Raw genomic sequence first — 23666 nt, 5'->3', positions numbered from 1 at the left:
GGAGCTCACTCCGTCATGCGGCACACTCAGGTCTTGGACTGCTGAACTACTGACCTTCCACAGCCTGCAGTTCAGTGTCTTAACCACTTGAGCCACCGCAGCTCCCTGCCCCTTTACCAAACCACCTTTCTAAACCGATTTGTTACCATACAGCCTTATTACCTGTGTAAAAAAGCCCTCCTGAATCATTCAGTTCTGCATAGTTTGTGAGAAGCAAGGAGAGCGGGAGCCTTCCTACCCTCCTCAGGTAAACCATTCCATAAGGGGGAGGGGCGCAACAGTGAGCGCATATGTACAGGCAGTTGTTGATTTTGCCCATTTTATTTATTTATAGTCAAATTTATACCCCGCCCTCCCCGCAAAGCAGGCTCAGGGCGTCTTCCGACAACAAACTCAACAATACAAAATAAAAACATAAATAATACAGAATTAAAACACAGTATTTAAAATAGTACATTACAAAATATCAGAATACTGGCAGCACGTGCAGAAGGCTCTGCTCAGATGAACCAAGTTGTCACGGCAGGGCATGTGGCGAGAGGTGGACGTGAGGGACCAAGGCCATGAACGGCTTTGTATGTGATAGCCAATACCATGAACTGAGCCGGGTAATTGATGGGCAGCCAGTGAAGTGACTGCAGAATGGGAGTAATATGCATGCTTTGTCTAGCTTCTGATAGTAACCAAGCTGCACCAACTGGAGTCTGCAGAGTGCATTACAGTAGTTTAGTCTCAGTGTTACCGTGGCGTGGATCCAGGTGGCTGGATTAGCTGTGTCAAGGTAGGGGGCCATCATGTGGGCTAGACTGAGTCGGAAGAAAGCCTTTTTTTTTTTTGCAGCTGCATTAACTTGCTTTTACAGCAGCATTGCTGGATCTGATAAAACCTCTGGGTTTCATAACGGAATCAGCAAGGGTCCCCATAGGCATTGAGGAGCACAGTGGCCTCCAAGATCTCCACCTTCCCAACTAGCATCACTTCTGTCTTGTCTGGCTTCAGTTCCAATTCGTTTGCTTTCACTCATTTGTTCACAGCAGTCAGGCAGTGGCTCAAGACCTGAACTACCAGGGGATTTGGAGGGGGGAGAGGGAGAGGGAGCTAGGTGTGATCTGCCTATTGACGGCATCCAGTTCTAGAGCTACAAATTATTTTTCCTAAAGGCTTTACATAGCAGTACAATAGCATGGGGGATAAGATTGTGCCCAGTGTAGCCCCACAGTACAACCCCTATCCTGAAGGTAGCTGGTCTCCAATGGCAACCCTTTGAAGTCTGATCCATGTGGAATGATTTAAACCCGTCCAAGGCACATCCAACCAGTCCTGATTATCTACTTCTGCCCCCCAAACACCTCAATAGGATGATATGGTCTACTGTATCAGAGGCTGCAAGACAGATCCAGGAGGAGCAACAAAGAAGCATGGCCTTTGTCTACATTAGGCGGAGGTCATCAGCTAAAGCCACCAGAGACATCCGTGTCCCGTAGCCTGGCCTGAAACCAGACTGGAAAGGGTCCAGATTGTGAATCTTTCAAGTGTACAGAACAGCAAGAGGATCAATTAGAAATAAGCCTTAAAGAGTCTGACCAAGTTGCAAATTTCGGATAGCAAGTCAGTAGAGGTAGTTTGCAAGCCTCCCCCCCCCCCGCACTTCTATGTCATGAGACCTGGAGGGGGAACGATGCTGTCATGCTAAGTCTCCCTGTATGCTGGCAGTAGTTTTGTGGATCTGGTGGGAGACAATAAAAGGCATAAGCCACAGCAGTCACTTCTTCACCTCCTACGCGGGTGCCCTATGCCAGTTTGGTACCCTGTTTGGGCATTGAACTGTCTCTGGCCTTTCCCGTGATCTGCTTCCAGTCCTAAATCCCTGTTCCATCTTCTGTCGGTTTGTCCCGCTGTCTCCATCCATGCTCTGGCGCTGCCATCTCCAGTTCTGCCTTAAGAGTCAAGATGTGTTTCAAGGCATGAAAAATAACACTTGAAGGAGCCCTGAGAGAGCTGTCTAGAACAGAGGGAGCGCGTGGACCAGCAGGAAATAAAAGAAGCCGACTGCAAGTCTGCTTCCTAAAGTTTTCCGCTCCTGTTTTCAAGAGAGGAGGCGTCATCATTTGTCTTGATGGCGCCTGAAACCCACTGTCATTGATGCTTGTCGGCTTGCCTGAGACAGTGATCCACCAACGTCACCCTCTCCATTCCCTCTGCTTTTGTGACTCACGCCAGCTTTTATTCTCTGATGAATGCCACCTCCAGATGATAGAACCCCTTGACGCACAGTGCGCCTCTAAGGGTCTTGGTACAGATGTCTGGAACATGATATTGTGCATAATTGTTCACCGGTCGGCATTAGCTTGAGTTGGTAAGGAGTGGAGACATGCAGAGTTATCTGGGAAGAGAGAGTGCAGTCTGTGTTCATCCAAACTGTTTTCTCTGAAGAACTGTTGCATTTGCATAGTTCCCAAATGTGGTGTTTTCGTATTCTGTGACTCCACTGAATCAGCTTAAACAAGCAAGAGCTGACTGAAGCATCAATCTGGTAAAATATCTGGATTTTCAACCTGCAATTATTTATTTATGCACTTTATTTGGTATCCTGCCTTTCTCGCCAGTGGGGACCCAAAGTGGCTGGGCATCATTCTCCTCTCCTCTGTTTTATCCTCACAGCAGTACAATAATAATGATGAAAAATTGCTGTGAGTTCACAAATCACAATGAATAGACAATAATAACTAGTACAGAATTGACGCTTGATGATGTTTATAATTTCTATGTTTTCAGAACACAGGACGTCAAATACGGAAGGTGAGCGATACGAACATCTCGAGTGGTTGTTCGTTTCGAGACAACTCTTTTTCAACCAAATTCAGTTCTCTGGTTGTCTTATTGTGTTTAGCTGTGATATCAATCTTATCCAACATCCGTAAAGCACATAGGCTAACAAGTTTTAACAGCACAAGGGCTAACAAATTCTAAATTCGGACAATAAGACAACCAGAGAACTGAATTTGGTTGAAAAAGAGTTGTCTCGAAACGAACAACCACTCGAGATGTTCGTATCGCTCACCTTCCGTATTTGACGTCGTGTGTTCTGAAAACATAGAAATTATAAACATCATCAAGCGTCAATTCTGTACTAGTTATTATTGTCTATTCATTGTGATTTGTGAACTCACAGCAATTTTTCATCATTATTATTGTACTGCTTTGAATTGCTGGTCCCCCTTGTATATATTTATCCTCACAGCAACCATATGAGGCCGGCTAGGCTGGGAGTGCATGACTGGCCCAAAGTCACCCAAAGTTGAACACGGATCTCCCAGATCGTAATCTGACTCGCTAGCCACTGCACTGTGCTGGCAGTGCAAAAACAACACATTTGCTTTTCTGAGTGAACTATCTATGGAAATGAAGAAAAATGTGTGCTTGAGAACAATTGATCTCCATGGGAATTAGCTGTGACTTCTCTACTTCTAGTAAAGGGTGCTGTGCTTATTGTAATGGTGTGATGCTACAAGCATGGACGGCTTCAAAAGGGAATTAGATAAGGATATGGAGCAGAGGTCCATCAGTGGCTATTAGCCCCAAGGTATAGATAGGAACTCTCAGTCTGGGCCAGGTGATGTTCTGTATTCTTGGTGCTTAGGGGGGCAACAGTGGGAAGGCTTCTTGTGTCCTGGCCCCACTGCTGGGCCCCCTGATGGCACCTGGTATTTTTGGCCACTGTGTGACAAAGTGTTGGACTGGATAGGCCATTGGCCTGATCCAACATTGGCTTCTCTTATGTTCTTATAATGCTTTGGTACTAGAACGCTTGGAGGTGATTTGCTGAGTCTGGCAGTTTTCTGAGTTTGTTTTCTGTTGCTCTCTATGGGTCTCTCAGAACCTCTTTGGATCTTACTCTTCATGTAGGTTACAGTGAACCACTCTCAGCATTTGGCCTTCCACAATCTCAGACTAACTGGGCCTAGAGGATTCCTTCTCTCTATCCGTGGCTGATATGTTCGTTTTGCTGTGAAAGAATAGAGATCTGTTTTCTGGGAGCATCCTCCCAACCACCCCCCTTCTTACCTGCAGAAAGGGTGTTTGGGGGAATAATTGGGGTTCACTTTCTCTGTCTTCTGTGCTTGGCCCTGCCCATTCTGATTCTTACGTAACACAGTGAATGAAATGTGCTCAAAAGCAGCACCAGTTTGAGTTTTCTTTGAGAGAGATCTTTACATATTTTCTCACCTAATTGCTTGATTGCTTTTTTTTTTAAATCCGGATGTGAAGATATGGCCAGTGGTCTCATCGGGAGATGCTCTGATATCAACTTCTTATCCTCTTGGCTATCTCTGTAGAAATTTTTTCCTCCATTAGCTGTGCCGCATGCGGCACTGAGGGCCTGGAGTTGTGAATGTGCGTAAATGAACAAACAAACCGAAGCCCAATCCAAGCCAGAATAAACAGAGGCAAGGAAACGAAGCTTTTGTTGTGTAGAAGAAAGGTTTCAAGTGCATTTAAGAGTCACTTTCTTCTCTGGGAATAAGAGAAATCCATTTACAGAGGAATGTGTTCTTACGTCCCAGGGGAAGAGAGCTGCAAGTGAGCGGCAAGCGAGTCAGGATGGAAGCCGAGGGGACTTGGTTGAAGAGGCAGCATGTTCTTTCCACCCTCCCCCTTTTTTTCCTTTTTTAAGGGGAACATTGACTGGTACCTGAAATAGGCTCTTCTCTGCCTGAGGTGGAATGCTGAGGTCAGCCTGACTAATGCACACTTTGTGATAAAGCTCTGACTTCCTTTTCTCCCCATGGCTTTATGCTTTCATACTTCACTCCTTTGCTAAACCCATATTTCAGCTGCTTGAGAAAAGCTGGTGCAGACGTGCTTGAGTTGTTTTTTGCCAGTCTGATTAGATCAGGGGTGTCAAACTTAAGGCCTGGGGGCCAGAACCGGCCTGTCCAGGGATGTTATGTGGCCCGCAAGCAACTAGTGCAAGGGAGGGAGCAGGAAGGAGACTGCTCAGGGGGGAGTGGGCAGAGCCGCTGCAATTGTGGCTTCAGCATGGCAGAACAGCCTTCTCTGCAGCAGTCAAGCAGCATGGGAGTGTCTGCCCAGTGCTGGACTGCTGGCTCTCCAGTCCGCCCATATAGGCTTTCCTTTGCACCCTCCTCCCAGCGCAGGGGGCCTTGCAGTGAGGACACACCAACTCAGAGCTTACCAGCTGCTGTCTTTTATACAGTTTATATCTCCAGTACCTGGCATTATGTTTTATGGCGCACATGGCCCAGCATGGCAAAGTGACGTTTATGTCAGATCTGGCCCTGGTAACAAATGAGTTTGACACCTCTGGATGAGATTAATTGTCTGACCGGCCTTCGTGTAACAGGCAGAACTGTACCAGACCCAGAAATCTGTCTAGCTAAGCCAAGATGCTAGAAAACCAGAGTTGGAAATAGCTTGGTCACCTTCACACCTGTGCAGAGTAAAGATTCCCTACAGGTGACTAACTGTACAAAAAGAGGTTTCAAGGGAAGCAATGAGGTGGATGCAAATGACCAGGGGGCACTTAGGCAAGCAATTGGGGGGGGGGTAGCTTTGTGGACTTGTTTGCAGGCCAGTTTTTCTCATAAATGCACTGCACGCAAAAGCAGGGATGGGCTAATCGGGGTTAACACTGGCACCTAAATTCAAGGTTTCATTGCTACCACCTGCCGCTTTATTAGATCCAGGCAGGTTAAACTACCATTGAATGGCGCCTGCCCTAGGTTGTCTCCATGCCCGTAGTGGAGTTTTTAAACTAACAACTCCTGCCACAAGAAATTTCTTAGCCTTTATTTGTTATCCTCTAGCCTTTCTGCTCTTATACCTAGAAATAACGAGCAAGAAGCCTGTTCCCCTTTTGCTGTGCTAATGCAAAGAATTTGAACTCTCCAGTAAATAGCTAAGAATCATCCAGAGATTGCATTATTTGTTGTAGTGTTTACATCATGTGGAGAGGGACTGTGGCTCACTGGTCGGGCATCTGCTCGCTATGCAGCCAAGTACAATCTTCGCCATCTTCAGTTAAAAGATCTGGCTGCAGGTGATGTGAAAGACCTCCGCCTGAGACCCTGGGGAGCCACTGCCAGTCTGAGGATGCAGTACTGACTTTGATGGACCAAGGGTCTGATTCAGTCTAAGGCACCTTCATGTGTTGTTTCCATGATGATGATTTATTTATTGTGAACTGCTCTGAGTCTGCAGGACAGAAGTGGGGTAAACAATTTTCTACATAAAATGAACACCATCTGGCAAATGCTCATCTGGGCCGAGGTGAGAGATTTCTCGAATAACCCCCGGGCAAAAACCAGCACATTGTTTGTTTTGCAAAATTTCTACACTGCCTTTCCCGTCCCGAGGGGGGGTTGCAACATACTATAAAACCAGTAAGAACGGATAGTTGCATCTACATAAACAGATGACATAACAGTTTGGTAATAATAAAATTTCAATCCAGACGCAGCACTGGGAGAGGCGGTTCTTCAGATACGGGCCCCAGACCGTGCAAGTTATTGAAACCTTAAGTTGAACCTGGAATGAAACACCTTAAATTGAACCTGGAATAATACTGGCAGCCAATGTAACTGTTTCAAGAGCGATGTAATATACTGGAAACTGTAGGTCTTGGTCCTTTAATGGAAGGAGGGAAATGGAGTCCATGAAAAGGGACTCATAACCAGATAAGTACAAGAAAGTGCCTCTAGCTGTAATTTAGATGTTAAGCTGTGTCTTGTTGCTGTGCTTCTGAAATACTTCAATCCGTTTCAATAGTTGATCTACCTACCCATATATATAACCTATCACTAAATGCAGTAACTATACCAGAAGACTGGAGAGTAGGAAATGTTACACCAATTTTTAAAAAGGGATCTAGAGGGGAACCAGGAAACTACAGGCCAGACAGTTGAAAGTCTGTCCCAGGCAAATATTAGAAACTGTAATCAAAGATAGAATTGTTAGCCACACAGAGGGACAAAGCCTGCTGAAGGAAAATCTTCATGGCTTCTGCAAAGGGAAGTTCTTTGAGAAAGTGAACAAGCATGTGGACAGTGGTGACCCGGTAGACATTGTATACTTGGACTTAAGGCTTTTGATGAGGTACCTCATCAAAGACTCCTGAGTAAAAGCAGTCATGGGATAAGAGGATGGGTTCTCTTATGGATTAAAAAATGGTTAAATGACAGAAAGGAAAAAGCAGGAATCAATGGACAGTTCTCACAATGCAGGGAAGCAAGCAGTGGAGTCCCATTACGATTGGTATTGGGGCCAGTACTGTTTAATTTATTCATCAGCGATCTGGCACTGGGGGTGAGTAGCGTAGTGGCCAAGTTTGCAGGTGACACAGAATTATTCAGTATGGTGAAAACCAAGGCTGACTGTGAAGAGCTCCAAGAGGACCTTCACAAACTGTGTGAGTAGATGACAATGTGGCAAATGAAGTTCAATGTTGGTGATGCACATTGGGACAAAAAAAACCCCAACTGAACTTGCTAAGACTGAGAGGGGAAAAGATCTTGGGGTCATGGTGGATGGCTCAATGAAAGTGTCAGCCCCAGTGTGCTGCGGCAGTGAAAAGGCAGACTCTGTATTAGAGATTATTAGGAAAGGGATTGGGAATAAAAAGGCCGATATTGTTATTCCCCTATATAGATCTATGGTGCGGCCTCATTTGGAATACAATGTACAGTTCTGGTCTCTGTATCTCCAAACAGACATTGCAGAGCTGGAAAAGTACAGAGAAGGGCAACGAAGATGATTTGGGGGTTGGAGCACATTCCCTGTGTGGAAAGTCTAAAGAGTCTGGGACTTTTCAGTTTAGAAAAGAACTGACTGGGGGGGGGGCATGATAGAGGTCTATAAAATTATAGAAGGGGTGGAGAGAGCTGACAGAATTTTTCTCCATCCAATTAAACTGATGGGCAGTAGGTTCAGGATGGACAGAAGGAAATACTACTTTACACAGAGAGTGATTAAAATGTGGAAATTTGCTGACAGAGGATGTAGAGATGGCCACAAGAATAAACAGCTTTAAAGGGGGGTAGACAGATTCATGGAGGATAAGTCTATCAATGGCTACTAGACATGGTGACTGAGGGAAACCTGCACATTCAGAAGTGTGAAACCTCTGAATCGGAGAGCCAGGAAGCCTCCATGCTGTGTTGTTGTCCGTCCAGAGGAACTGGTTGACCACTGTGTGAGACAGAACGCTGGATTAGATGGACCACTGGTCTGATCCAGCACGGCTCTTCCTAAATTCTTATGCTGAAGCAAGATGACATCCAGAAAAAAAGGTTATTTGTCAGCGTAAGCCCTCAGATAGGTACCTAGACGAGGAAATAAGATCTTTCAGTTGTCTCTTTTCTCATTCAGCCTAGTGACATCCTAAAACCCGGTGGCTTTTAAGAACCAGACATTTTGCCTACACATTCTTTTGAACATCCGCATAATTTGCCAAGCCCAGGAGCAAAGCCGAGGGTGTTGCATGCAACAGATTGATGTTTCTTTGTGTGAGGCAGAAGTTGCTGTAGGGAAGCTAGACTGGATCACAGTACAGCAATTACATTTGCGGTTCAGTTGATGTGCTAATTTAGATACAATGGTACAGTCAAGTTTTTTTTAATGATGGGATGGGAACCTTATTTTGTCTATAGTATTTAGCATAAATTATTATAGCTGAATATGCTAGGCATCTACAGTACTGGCATTTTACTCTGTATTGCTCTTAATTGTGTCTTGCATTGGTTATTATGAAAACAGAGAAGTCCATTAAGCTGTTCTCTTTCAAGCAGCCAGCCTCACTACCCTGCTTGTTCTAGTACATGTCCAGCATTCTGCCCAAGGCTGAAGGGCTTGCGGAGAATTCTTTTGTTCTGCTTTTGTGTTTCAACATTTCTGTTGCTGATGGAAGTCAGTAGCTTTGTTTTCTCTCTCCCCCCACTCCCCTCTTCCTGCCCTGCTGCTCTGGGAGAGTGCCAGTCTGAAGTTCCCAAACACGTTTACCAATTAGTTCTTTGTCTGGGTTTACATTCATTGCTGGAAGAAGCGCGGGGTTCCTCTGAAACCTGAGAATTGACTCAAGCCAGCGATCAGCGTTGATTGGCGAAACAGTAAATTGTGCAGACAGTCGGTTGTGCGGTGGAAGCGTCTTGCTGCTGGCAGTTAGTGACCCCTGCTGTTGTTACGTTGGCTGGTTCGGTTCTGTGGATCATGCCCGTCGAGTACTCTGTGTGCATTCTCATGTGGAACTCTGGAGGGAGCCATTCTTTTGACATATTTCAGGTGATTGGTTTCAGAGACTGATTTGGTAGGTTCCAGCCTTCTACAGAGAGTTCCTACAACTATGCGTGATGAATGCATCATTCCATATGCCACTAAAAGTTTGTGTATGTGTATGTATGAATGCATAATTCAAGAAGGTCATCCAGCCTCTCCTTTCTGAGCTTTCTGGGACATTTGGGTCAGGTTTCTAGGACCACCCAGGACCAATGTTCCCTCTAAGCGGAGTTAGTATGAGCTCGCTCACAGGTTTTTAGCCTCCAGCTCACACAGGGAACTGTGTCTTAGCACAGGAAGGGATGGCTCCAGAGCAAACTAATTTATGCAGCCGCCGAATCACTCGCTCACAGCTTTAATGCCAGGAGCTCACAAAGTAGAATTTTTGCTCACAAGACTCTACAGCTTAGAGGGACCATTGCCCAGGACTTGATTGCTGAAGAGTGGCTATCGGGTCTGTTGTATCGTCTCACCTGGGTGGCAGATGGCATCACAAGTTTTCCTTGCACTGTGTCACCAACTTTGCCCTCACTTCTCTGGGCCCACTGATGTATTATGAGTCCTTTGCGGTCCATCAGTGTGTCGTCTTCCCCAGGTCTTATAAACAGAAGGTCGTTTTCAGCTTAGACTGTGACCCTGTGCAGACACATAGCTGAATTTAGTGCTGGGGGTGACGCAGATGGGACCAAGGTTTCTGCTTGGCTTCTTTGTATTGCTGCTTGGGTGCCATCTGTGGCGAGGGGAATGCTACTGAGCAACCTCTTGGGAACTAAATGTTCTGTTCAGATACAGCCTTGGCAAACTGAGACCTGACTATCTGCAGCCTTCCTCGGAGGCACCAGAAAGCTAGTCCCTGTTCCTGGATCAGAGTTGGTCTTGGTAGGATCGGTAGGGAGCCCGTTGTAGAATCATAAGCAGTGCTGTCTGTGTATTCCGTGCCCACGCCTATTTTGAATGGACTGAATTTGGGGATCTTTGTTTTTCTTTTTAATAGAACATGCATCCGTGTTTCTAGCCCTCAGGCCTGTGAAGCGTGACTTGAAGGTGTATGGAGAGCAGAGAGGGACCACGTTGAACAGGATTTCTTGTCACCAGTGACTTACATACCCCTTTCCCCCCTTTTGTATGACTAGGAAACAAAGAATAAACGTATGCAAATAGGAGAACTTGGAATTCGTTTTTCGTGATGTGAAATTTGGATCCGGTTGGCGCGGAAATATATACTCCAGAGAGCAGACCGCTGTGGCAATAAGCTCCTCTTTTTCCTTCATCTTTGTACTATGACTTCAGTAGAGTAATATGACATTTGGGCTCCATATATGGCAGATTTATTTATTTATTTTTATTTATTTTATTGTGTTTATACCCCGCCCTCCCCACGAACAGGCTCAGGGCGGCTCACATAGGGCACTAAGTGGATACGATATACAAAATTACAGAATACAAAAATACAAATTTTATAAAGCAGATTAAAATCGATTCTGTGGATGCACATATAGACTCCTAACATCTTGTGTAGCAGGGGGAAGGCTGGGGTAATAGAAAGATGTTACCCAGCCCCCCAGCGGTCTCTCTCTATCAAGAAGCGGTGGTGTAAGTGGACGTGGCGGCTCCTACTCATAAGCCTGGCGGAAGAGCTCCGTCTTGCAGGCCCTGCGGAACTGCACAAGGTCCCGCAGGGCCCTGATCTCTTCCGGGAGCTCATTCCACCAGGTAGGAGCCGCCACTGAGAAAGACCTGGCCCTTGTTGCCACAAGCTTGGCCTCCTTAGGGCCCGGGGTCACCAGCCGGTGTTGTGACCCCGACCGAAGTGCTCTTTAATTGGTTTTGCCATTTTTATTGAATGTAGACCATTCTTGGTGACCCGAAATAGCCTGTCATTGAAGTGCCTGACAAAAAGATCTTTATCAAAGAACAAACATACTCCATAGCTAAATACTAATTAAAGTACAAGACGCAGTTACGTAAAAACAACACCAACTAATAGCACAGCAGGAGGTAAAATAAAACCCAATGTAAAACAGCCACACGCATCACCGTCCAAAAGCCTGTTGGGATCAAAACATTTTTACAAGGTTTCAGAATGTCAGGGAAGAGCTAGCTTGGTGAGCTTCCCCAGGGGGTGTGTGTGTGTGTGTATGATGGCACCAGATGTTTGTGTATCCTGAGATACCCTTAGAGGGCTGTGGATTATTAAAGGGGTTGTCTCTCTCTCATCCTTTCTGTCTTCCTCTTGAGTGCTTGTTACTTAAGATTTGTTGCCCAGATGCTGACTGGATCCCACTTGACTGGCACTCCAGGCTGAAAAGAGGAGCCCTGGAAGCCACTCTCAGTGTGAAGACGTGTTCCGTGACACATGGACCTGTCTTATTCTGAATCGGACCATTAGTCCATCAAGTTCAGTATGCCAGTACTCAGACTGGCAGCGGCTCTCCAGGGTCTCAGGGTCAAGGTCTTTCATATCACCTGTTACCTGACCCTTAACTGGAGATGCTGGGGATTGAACCTGAGACCGCCTGCATGCAAAGCAGAGGCACACTACATCCTGCGGTGTGGCGTATGTTTGGGCCATAGAGGTAATCCACCAGTTACTGGGGCGGCAGGTCTGTAGACATGAGACGAGGAAGTTCCTGAGCTGCGATTCCTACAGGCATCCTGGACTATGAATCCTTGGGAAGAGGGAGTGTTGTTTTTTCCAGACGGAGGCGGTTTGCTGACATCTGCCTCAATCCAGCCACCCGTCAGCCACCCCCCTGAAGACATCCAGCTTTGTGTAGGGGCTGAAAGTGGGCCCTCAGCTCACTGCCCTTGAATGTTGACACCTGCCAAAGCATCTCTGGCTCCAACAGTAACACTTTCCAGCCCCAAAAAGTGTCAGCAAGGCTCCCAAAAGCACTGGCACTTCTGCAATAATGTTGGAGCTGATTCACACTAAAGCAAAGTGGCACATGTCCCCCCCCCCCCCGATCAGCAGTGCTGCAGAACATTGGTGGCTCCTCCATGTCTGACTGAGAGCATGGGGCAATGCAAGGGGAAACCACTTGGGCAGGCATCTCCTAGACTGCAGCTTGGATACGATTGCTCTGAGATTGGACAAGATTGCTCTGAGTCACAAAAGAGCCCATGAAGGAGGCTTCAGGTGATCTCAAGGTGACTGTAACAGCTTGTCAGGCTACCTAAGGCACAGCCCATGCTTCTACACAGTTGTCCATCACCCAGGAAGTCATACGAGAATCAGGCAAGTTCAAGTTTCCTGGAATTGTATCAGCAGGCTAAGGTGAAAGAGTAAGAGAGCTCCTGCTTGGCTGAGTAGTTGTATAGACCAAAGAGGCAGTTGCAAAGGCTTGGCTTTTCAGGGTCTGAGAAGGATCATCAAGCCAGGATGACCAGAATGGAGACAGCAAGTTGAGGCAATGCTATTGGGAATGCACAGGTGCTGCTAGATGCTCCAGTTTGACCCCACCCAGGTGTCTTTCTCAAGTAGGGATTGTGACATCTGCTACAGCCTCCCATCCAGAACCTTCTTCGCTCCACTCTCCTCACTGCCCTCTTGCGCTCCACCTCCTCTGTCAGTGTGTGGCTGCTTCTTGGACTCAGAAGCACAAAGGGCAGCAGAGAATTCTGTGGTTTGGATCTGGCTGAAGATCTCCTCTGTCCTGCTTGCAGCCCAGAATGTCCCCTGAAATGCTGCTCCCCCGGGAACAGCTTGAGGGAGAATAGGGGGGGGGGGGGGGGGGGGGGGGAATTGGCAGGATCCCTTGCCCGCACAAAAATGACTGGCAGGATCCAGACCATTGCTTGCTGCAGCTTCCTGGGTGGCCAGTGGAGTAATTACTTTGTTACTTCTCTAAGAACCTTTCAGATTGACTCTGCTTTCTTCTCTCTTTGGGGATCTGCCTTGCCCTAGGTGGGTACTTCCAGTTCAGATGCAAGCCCTTGCTAAGGCAGAGTTATTCTTGGAAAAATACAGGCGGTCTGATTCCCCCCCCCCCCCTTGAGGATATTCTGAATTGGATTAAATCACAGCTCGCTGTGAATTTTGGATTAGCAAACCAGTGTTCCATCCAGTTTGGCAGTACAACCGAACAACAACTCTGATCTGTGCTTGAGAAGAATTGGTTCGTGTAACTGGTTTGCTGCGAGCAAAGGTCATATAGTTTTTCAGTTGCCTATTGCATACATAGCAGTAGTAGTAATTGGCCTGTGTGATGTTGGGGGGCGGGTGGAGAGTAAGGATTTCATAGTTCTGAAAGATCCTTCAGGTCCAAAAAACCTTGCTCAGTGTTTTCCTTTTTAAAAAGTCTTTAGATTGAAAGCAAGGTTTGAGAGTCCTGGGGACAGACCCCAGCTCCCAGGGAGCTTACTGCAGGATTAGGAGCATATTTCTTCTTGCAGCCGAAAAAGCTCCCTTGTTGCTACAGCAGACCTTAACTCATTTGTTTTCTGGTGCAAGATTATAATCCCTTTTCCAGTAAAGCAATCCCAGCATTTAGTTCACGGCAGGGCTTTGAGTGAGGAAGAGTGCTGGATCAAGAAATCGGAAGATTATGCAATTTCACAAGTTACTTTTTGCATAAACTTTCACTTGTGTTCAATATACCAACTCCCACCTACATTTGTTCAGGCCAAACATTCCGCCATGTGAAGTAAAGATTTTATTGCCATGGCAAAGAGGAATGGCAAACCAGTCTTTCTCCTAGAATAATGTTCAGCACCTGGTAGATTTGGCTTAGTCGAGTTTGTGCTTTAGGGGTGTGTGTGTGTGTGTAAAGTGCCGTCAAGTCACAGCCAATTTATGACAGCCCCAGTAAGGGTCTTTCAAGGCAAGAGAGAAGCAGAGGTGGTTTACCGTTGCCTTCCTCTGCAGAGTACTCCTTGGTGGTCTCCCTTCCGAGTGCCAACCCTGAGTAGCTTCTGAGATCTGACAAGATTGGACTACACCATGCTGCCTTTCACTTCCAGACAAGTTTATAGGGAACATTTTGGTTTAGAAGGCTAGTGCATGATGGATTGGCTCCCTCTTTTGTAATGAACAACTCCTTAGCCTTGCACATGTGCAGAGTCTATGCATGCATCTAAGCACACATGGAACCCTGAACTTGGGAGCAGATATTTAGTTGTCTCATACTGGCTGCTCTAAGAAGCCATGTTGGATCTGGCCAATGGCCCATCTGGTCCAACACCCTGCATCACACAGTGGCCAAAACCCAGGTGCCATCAGGAGATCCACCAATGGGGCCGGAACTCCAGATGCCCTCCCACTGTTGCCCCCCAAGCACCAAGAGTACAGAGCATCATTGCCCCAGACATAGTGTTCCATCTATACATTGTGGCTAATAGCCACTCATGGATCTCTGCTCTGTATGTCTAGGTAAAGAACATATACTTGGTCACCCTTGTCCATATGTTTGTTCACTCCCTCAAAGAACTCGAAAAAGTTAGTGAGACAAGATCTTCCCTTACAGAATCCATGCTGATACTTCTCTTTAGCTTTTCTTTATTAATGTAACTACTAATTCTGTCTTTGATAATGGATTCCACCAACTTACCCGGTATTGATGTTAGACTGACCAGTCTGTAATTTCCCATCTCCACTGGAACCTTTTTAAAAGATTGGGGTTACATTAGGTACCTTCCAGTCCTTGGGAATGGAGGCAAATTTTAGTGATAGATTGCATATTTTTGTCAGGAAATCCACAAGTTCACATTTGAGTTCTTTCAGAACTCCTGGATGTATGCCCTCTGGGGCTGGTGATTTTGTCAGTTTTTAATTTGTCCATCAGTTGTAGGACCTCCTCTCTCGTCACCTCAATCCCACTCAGGTCTTTCAACCTGATGGTTCTGGAGTGGTTAAGTACCTTGAATCTTCCACGGTGATAACAGAACAAAAAATGCATCCAGCTTCTCTGCCATTTCCCTGTCATCCTTTAGTAATCCTTTCAACCCTTGGTCATCCAAGGGCCCCACTGCCTCTCTGGGTGGTTTTCTGCTTCTAATGTATTTGAAGAATTTTATTTGTTGGTCTTTATGTTTTTTGCAATATGTTCCTCTTATTCCCTTTTTTGCCTGTCTGATCACCAACTTGCATTTTATTTGCCAAAGCCTGTACTCCCTTTGATTTACCTCACTCAGACTAGCCTTCCACCACTTAAAGGAATCCTTCTTACCTTTTATTACTTCCATGGCTTTGTTGGTTAACCATGCAGGTCTTTTTAAATACCTATTTATACCTTTCCTAGCCTGTGGTATACATTTTATCTGAGCTTCCAGTATTGCATTTTTAAAGAAACTACTGAAAGAGCTCATGTGCTTGGGTCTTCAATGTGTGCATAAGCAAGCATTTTGAGGTCCTCGGTTAAGCCGGCATGCATTGTTACTAAGGAGCCAGCCCCCAGCATCCGCCGAGCACTGCTTGCAGAATAATTCACCCTCAGGGCTGCATTTAGTGCTGATGAAACGTATGACGGTAATCTTTTGCTTAAACTCTTGAGTTCTCTGTTAAAACAGGCATCTGTTATGCACATGTAGGTAAGGTAATACAGAGTTTGATTTGTGGCCCTGCCAAGCTAGCTGGTATCGCCATCCTAAATGAAACACCATCCAAAACGGAGCCTTGCTCCCTTCTTAAAGAGAACGCCCAGAGCTCTGTGGTGGAGCACAGACTTGCATGCGTAAGGTCACCGTTTCAGCTTCTAATTTTTCTGGATGAAAGGCTCTGTGCCTTCCGGATTGGCAGAGACCACTGTCTGAACTCTTGAAGGGTTGGTGCCAGTCAGCATAGAACAGCCTTTCTGAGCCTGTGAGCACCTTTGGAATTCTGACGCAGGGTGGTGGTTGCAAACACAAAATGGCTGCTGGAGGAGGTGGAGTCACACACCCAGAGGATGTTCAATTACAGGGGACAAGAGAAATATTTTTTAAAGATACACTGGGGGGGAAAGGAGTGCAAGAGAATAAAACCAACACTGCGGTGGCAGCTCCCACCGAAACAATGTTATTTTAATCTGCGCAGCCCGTCAGATCTCCAGTGGCCAATCACAAGTCTGACCCCACCCTCTTTCTAAAAACACTTGGGCATCAGGAAGGGTGTCAGCGGATGCCATGACATCCACGGGTACCACGTTGGGGACCCCTGGCATAGACAGTATCGGGCTGGGCGGACCAGTAGCCTAACTCCATCTACAGCAGCTTTGTAGATCTCTGTGTTTCTGTTCTCCACTAGAAATAAAGATGATCACGCTGGGAAAATAATTGCATTCCACAGGACCAGTGAATTTGCAACTGTGCCGAGGCTCTGCTAGCCTGATCAAACCGACCAGCTCTTTGTGTGGCCCTGTCTCGCAGGCACCCAGAGAGGAGCGACTGTTGGTTGATTCATCAACCGCCACAGATTGCAAACCAATCACCATAATGAGCACTTCATCAGTCCAGCGCTTCACACGCTGTGATGTTGTCTGGACTGATGAAAGGACCCGCTTAACAGAAGACGGGAGACCTGATTTCAATCTCTTATAAGCAACGGCTTCTTTAAGGCAGCCGCTAATGGACAGTCTTCATTCTCGGCATCACTAAGCAGCTGTTTCTTGCACGATATTACGTTTGATGAGACAAACGGCCCCAGTTTGCTCGTTTATAACTGTGTGGTTATGACCAGTAAGCGTCATCTCTGTGTCTGGGTTTTGTTTTGTTTGTTGCTTCTGTAGTTTGCGTTTTTTTTTTTTTTTTTAAAGTAAATGACATTGAAAGATGTTACCTGATGCTACAACAGGTCTCGGTATTCATTACTTTTTTCTTGAAAAGTTTTTTCATCACAAAGTCAAACATGCAGGCAATTGAAAAGATCTGCAAATAAGTCAGTGTTTTGACTTTTATGGCCGCTGTTCTTTTAGCGGTGGTGGAAAGAGAGAGGTCTGACAATGCACAGTTCATTTTGCAAACTCTCAAGAATATATCCAAAGTCTGAGATCTGGGATTCATAGACAGAGTAAATACTCTTGGCCCTGTTGGCTCTGTATGGTTCGCAGTCCCTGCTGGCAGCTAACCTCTGTCCTTGGAAGGGCCTGTAGCTCAGTGACAGAGTGCCTGTACAAAGCCCCAGTCTGGGCAGCTGGCATCTCAGGCTGCAGGATTCGGGATAGTAGGAACGGGAAAGAATTCCGAGACCCTGGAGACCTGCTGAGAGAGTGGGCCCTACTGGATCAGGTGGTCTAACTGGATATATTTTATTTATTTATTTATTTATTTATTTTTCATGTTTATACCCCGCCCTCCCCAGTGGGCTCAGGGCGGCTTACAGAGGCAAGGCAGAACCTTGCCAGAATAAAAACATAATATATTTAATAATTTAAAACATATAATACTTCTTAAAATCCTAAATTGTAAACAAAGTGCCCAGTGACTTCAATAATCCCGGAATGGAGGATCATATGTCCGAAGTTCCAAGATTTTCTTTCTGTCTCTCCCATTCTCTCCTCTCCTCGTGGTTCAAGGCAGCTGGCAGTAATAGTTAAAACATCCTCAGCTGAAATCAAAGATAAAATAGCAAGCCTAAAATCCCTCCCCTCTTGCCCCCCCCAAAAGATGCATGCCATTCAGACCGCCGTTAAAAGATGCCGCCTCAAAATCTCAAAGGAGGGGGCTCTCCTCAACTCTTGAGGGACCCATTCCACAGAGCCAGGGCCACAATGGGAAAGGCCTGGGCTCTGGTCAATGCCAGATGAGCCACCCTAAGTGGTGGGATAGCCGACAGATGACTGCCTGATGTTTGTCATCGGCGCACAGGGATATTAGCTTCATGTTAGATCTGATCACAATGTTCCCCATCAGCATTTGTTGTTTATATTAATATAGATAAATGCATGTATCTGTGTTCCCCATTAGGTTTTGTTCTTGATCTTTTCCTCTGTGTTGGTTGGTTGAAGACTGAAATATGTTGATTGAAGACTAAAATATGTTTCAAGGTCACAGGGAAAGCCAGTTTGATGTAGTGGTTAAGAGCGACAGAATCTAAACTGGGGAGCCAGCTGGGTGACCTTGGGTCAGTCACAGTTCTCTCAGAGCTGTTCTCTCAAGAGCAGTCCTCTCAGAGCTCTCTCCACCCCACCTAGCTCACAAAAGGTCTGTTGTGGGGAGAGGAAGGGAAGGAGATTGTAAGCCACGCTGAGTGAAGGGCAGGGTATAAATCCAACTCTTCTTCTTCCTTGGCCAAGTCATTTTGAGCTCATAGTAAAATGAGAACAATAATAAATTACTTTGCTGTATGAGCAATACCATGTAAATATTGTCCATTGATGTTTAAAACTTGTGCAGACAGTCCCTTTCATACAGGTTCTTTAAACCCGCTTTGGCTTTTGAAGGCTAACAGGGGTTTTTTTTTAATGGTTTCACGGACCTTGAGGATAAAACATTGTCTTCTTGCATTTAATGAAGATTTAACCCAGGTTTTCCAAAACCATTTTTGAATTCAGTTTTGTTGTTGTTGGGGTTTATCCTGTACATGTGTGTAAAAAAAAATCTGTTTGCCTTCAGAAGCTGAAGCAGTTTAAAGAGCATGAACGAAATAGACCAAAATCAGGTAAATATACGGTACAGTAGGAATCCAAGGAATGTGTGGGTCTGGCCCATTGCAGCCTCTAGTAAAATATGGGTTGCGATGTAGGATCCTAGAATGGCTTTTGAAACCCAAAGGCAAATATTTATAAGCAAGCAAGATTCTGTCCTGATTTCCTGTTTTTGTTAAACACACACACAATTTCAACACTGAGATTTACTTGTTGCGGAGACTAGAGCAACCAGTAACCAATGTGGTACTTTTGCAAAAAATGGATCAGCTCCTCCAGGAGCTAGACAAAGAAACTGCTAAACTCATCTTTACTTGTAACCTCAGCAGGATATATTCTTGCTTTCTTTTTTTCAGGCAGGTAGCTTAATTAAATCAAGGCATGGATACGTACAGTACAGCAGGTGAAACCTCCAGGAGCATAAACAGATCAATAAACCGATTTGTGTTTGCTGACCAGAAGAGATTTCTAATTACTAGTGCTCTGTACCTTCCCCGTTTGTGACGGGGCTAGATTAATTGGAAGGATAAGAAATCCAATTCCCTCTTGTGGGGGAGTTTGTTTCTGTTTAGCTCCACTTAGCTGGGCTGGTAATGCTGACTCGCCCATGGAGGCAGAACGTGGTAATTTATTTCCAGTTGTCTATTTTGGATCTTAGTTCCTTATGTGAGAGTGGAGCATGTTTAACGCTTTCTGTAGGAGTTACATTTAGAGTATAATATGAACTCGAACTAATTAATCCTTTTTTTAATCTTAAAACTTTGGGGGAGGGGGGCAACTGGCCCAGGTTTCCTGCCTACGTGTTGAATAAACCTTAGCATTTTGCCTTAAAAATAGGAATCTTTGATCAGTTTCGATGACACTTAACAATTCTGAATAGCAAATCTCTCTTTAGATTATTGATTTGCAGAGATTCCGAGTATTCACAGAATTGTGTGCGTCTGTATTATCCAAGACTGTTCTGCAGAGGAGAAAATAGCTGATCTGAGTCATAATCCAGCAAACTTCTTTAGAGTTGTGTAGAAGGGCTTGTTGTGCCTTTGACTCTTTCCTACCTAGCAGCATTAATTAATTTTAAAATGACTGCTTGTGATACAGCATTGTGGGGCTTCTATCCTCATTGGGCAAATTTAGTTTCTTACATTCTCTGAATTCTGACCCCCGACATGGCCAGTTTATATATATTCAAGATATTCAGTGATAATTTCTGGACTGTGTGTACCACTGGACTGTGCCCCATCTTAGCTTCTTACCGCATACAAATCTAGCATGCCAGGGAGAAGAATTTAACCTACTCTTCTTACAGGCACACTGTTTTTCTCTTTCTGGTATGATGTTTTGTTTGCTTCTGTATAGGTGTGAGAGAGCATTTACACTTGCAACAGCCCTGGCCCCGCCTGCAACCCAAGGTGGTACGACCCAAACTACGTTTTTACTAGTTGATTCTGGTAAACCTGTCAGCTGGTCTTCAGCAAGACCCCAGGACTTAATTAAAAAAAAACAAACCAATACGGATTTGGAAGGCCTATCATGGTGGACTTGGGTTGATGGATTAATAATGGGTTGATGGATTAATTGACAGCTACTTTATAAAGTTGTATAAATCATCAGTTAGCAAGTACCTTCTGGGTCTACAATAAGGGGCAAGGTGACAGAAGATCTATGTCTTCTACATGACAGGGCAGTTTTGTTTGCATTTGGGCACTTTAAAACATTCACCCTGCTGAGCAATGACTGAGGACTCAACTAGAGGATATGTCTGATCTGAGTTCGGCTGCTGGGAGGGCACCCTCTTTGCCCCATGTGTTCTGACTGCAGAGTGTGGTGCTTAAGGGCAGGGCAAACAGCCTTCTCTGTGGCCATTTCAGCTTGGGAAATGGTGAGAAGGTGGAAGCCCCTCCTCCCCCCACGCTCATGAGCTAAGTCTTGCAGTGCTTGGAAATGTAAGGTCCCCAATGTTACACGTACACCGGTTGAGTCAGGGCGACCCAACCTTACTCGCATCTAATGTATCGTCTAGCTGAACCTTCAGCCCTATGGCCTGTCTGAAAGGGGCTTTAAAAACCTCAGCTGAGCATGCTTTGAATGCAACCTGCCTTTAAACTTGACAAAAGTGCAGGTGTCTCGAAATGATTTTAAGGTGGTGTGAGCACGGATCCTTTAGAAATCCCCACTTTTCCGATTGTGCCTGAGGGATAAGAGCACTCCGAAAGATGGCTCTTGGTTTAATTGGATCTCTGGAACTGGCACCGGTTGCAACTAAACACCATGAAATCTTTTAATCTGTCTTAAGAATGATATGGAGACTGATGGTTAACACTGCAAAGTAGCTGTGGAATATAGACTTTCAGGCTCTCAGATATGAGTGCTGTATAAGGTGGTTCCTCCCACTGGTTCTTGGAGCATGGCTGCTTTTTAATCCTGTTTTGCCCCAGTGTGATACTTCACTGCTTTCCTGAACAGTCTTTTGGCATACTTTAGGGGCCAATCCATGTACTCTTGGCAGAAGTGTGATGGGCAGTTCCCCGTGTCTCTCTCTGGAACTTTTTTGGATACAGGAGTCATGTTGAAGGTGTTAATTGTGTAGTGCCTTTTCACCCAGCCATTGCCTGGCTGAAGAAGGCAATGTTCTGGTGGAAAAGAACCATCTAGAACCTCTCTGGGGCAAGTGATGCTCTCTGGGGCAAGTGATGCTCTGTCATCTTGGTGCTTGGGTGGACCTCAGGATGGCACTGGTATTTCTGGCCACTGTGTGATACAGAGTGTTGGACTGGATGGGCCTTTGGCCTGATCCAACATTGGCATCTCTTATGTTCTTAGAACAGGGGTGTCAAGCATAAGGCCCGTCCAGGGCTCTTATACAGCCCACAAGCAACTGGTATGGATGTAAGTGTGAAGTACTCCCCCTCCCCCTTTTATGGTATCCCTGGGAAAAACCTAGTCTATACGGTTAAATAATTTATTGGGGCTTTTGTGGGTTCCCCAGTAAATCAGTTGCTTTCACTGCTAGGAATCAACTGATTTTGTTTGCATTTTGAGTAAAAAGTAATATTGTTATTTGGGCTTGCCTGTGTCCTTTATAAAGTTTGTATCTCCAGTACCTGGTGTCACATTTTATGGTACACATGGCCTGGCCCGATAAAGTGACATTTATGTCAGATCCGGCCCTCATAACAAATGAGTTTATCACCTCTGATCTAGAACCTCACCTGTGTGATTCCTGTGTCCCAGTAATCCTGCAGCGCTAGTGGCAGATGTGATCGTCAGGAAGTCCTCCAGGCACATTGCCAAACAAGTGTGAATTGGGCCTCAGCAGGGTTCCATTTGGAGACATGATAGTCCATGTGCTACCCCTGACAATTGTAGCTTTGTCTGGGAGGAATTGGGTAGGGAAATCCAGTGTCCTCCTGCCAAAAATACATGTTGAATTTGAGCAGGTTTTCTATGGCTTCTTTCCATGCTCCTCCAGAAAGGTCGGAATGAAGGAATGTCATGGGCAGGAATAGAGCTTTGGTGGAGTCCTTCCCATATTCCCTGAGCAAGCTCTGAGGAAATACTTATGCGCTTGAAACAAACAGCTTTGCTCACTCTTCCGGTCATGCCTTTATTAGCTCTTCAAAATATGTGATTAAACCTTTTCCCCTTACCTGTGTCTCTTGAATTTTCAGCCATGGCCCAGCGTGTCCAATCTGGCCAAGGATTTCATTGACCGTCTGCTGACAGTGGATCCTGCCGACCGGATGACGGCTCTGCAAGCCTTAAAGCACCCCTGGGTGGTCAGCATGGCCGCTTCGTCTTCCATGAAGAACCTGCACCGCTCCATCTCTCAGAACCTCCTCAAGAGGGCGTCATCTCGTTGCCAAAGCACCAAATCGGCCCAGTCCACCCGCTCCAGCCGTTCCACCAAATCCAACAAGTCCCGGCGTGTGCGGGAACGGGAGCTGCGGGAGCTGAACTTGCGCTACCAGCAGCAGTACAACGGCTGACCGCTCCCCAGGAGGCTGCAGGGACTCGTTTGTTCTTCCCATCGGGATGTGTCATGGGCTGCATCTGTTAGGCAAGAGAAGCCCAGGCCGTGGCTGCCTTCTTCCCTCTCTCAAAGAGCAGCCTCCGCGTCCACGCTCCCTCCTCAAAGGAGGTGGGACTTTCTGGACACTGCAGTATCCTCACTGCTGCCAGGGCGAAGTCCACCTCTGCTGGGTAGTGTCAGCCACAGAGTCTTTCCCCCCAGATGGGACAAGAGGAAATGCCCGCTTCTTGGAAAGGCCTTGGAAGAAGGCCAGAGTTCATTGCCAGAAATCCTGGAGCCACACGAAGAGGAGAGAGCCCTTCCTCAACCAAGGATTCTTGCTGCTTCTAACTATTTATTGATTCCAAGTGATTAAAAACCCACCTGTGGGGGTCTGGTGGATGGCTGGCTTAGGGTCTCGACTCAAGTCAGAGTCCAAAGAGTTCCCTGCATCGGGGGGTTCAAGGTTGTTTCTCTGTGCGCTCAGAGGTTGCCCATTTGGTTTCCTTCTAGCTACAGCCACTTGCACTGCGTAGAAACACATTCCAGAAGTTGCCATAACATCAGAAGTGTGGGACGGGGAAGTGCACAGGTCTGTGGTTGGGATGGAGTTTGGGGGTACACACTTGAAACCACTTGTGCCACCGGTCTTTCAGTCTTGGCCCGTGTTTCTAAACGTCATGGTTTCAGTTTTCCTTTGCTCTTGTACCAAATCTCTGCTTTCCATCCACCTAACAGTAAGATGGGGGCCGCCTTCCTTTTGAGATTGGCTGCGGAAGGTCAAAAATGCTGCTGCTCTGTTTACT

The 23666-nt window shown here is 46.0% G+C and overlaps 1 protein-coding gene across 1 annotated transcript in view; it reads left to right on the top strand.

Annotated features, from left to right (window-relative positions):
* The window catches only part of PSKH1 (protein serine kinase H1), a 31281-nt gene extending 8397 nt beyond the window's left edge, over positions 1-22884 (top strand). Inside the window, exon 2 of the mRNA XM_015413957.1 lies at positions 22520-22884. Coding sequence (XP_015269443.1) covers positions 22520-22837 — 318 coding nt within the window. The 3' untranslated portion in view covers positions 22838-22884. The remainder of the gene's footprint in view (positions 1-22519) is intronic.
* Positions 22885-23666: the final 782 nt, after the last annotated feature.

This window comes from Gekko japonicus, unplaced genomic scaffold, assembly GCF_001447785.1.
Source record: "Gekko japonicus isolate JY-2015 unplaced genomic scaffold, Gekko_japonicus_V1.1 scaffold1921, whole genome shotgun sequence".
In the NCBI taxonomy this organism is placed as follows: Eukaryota; Metazoa; Chordata; class Lepidosauria; order Squamata; family Gekkonidae; genus Gekko; species Gekko japonicus.
The sequence above is the reverse complement of the archived record's forward strand: the minus strand, read 5'-3'. Positions and strand labels throughout refer to the sequence as shown.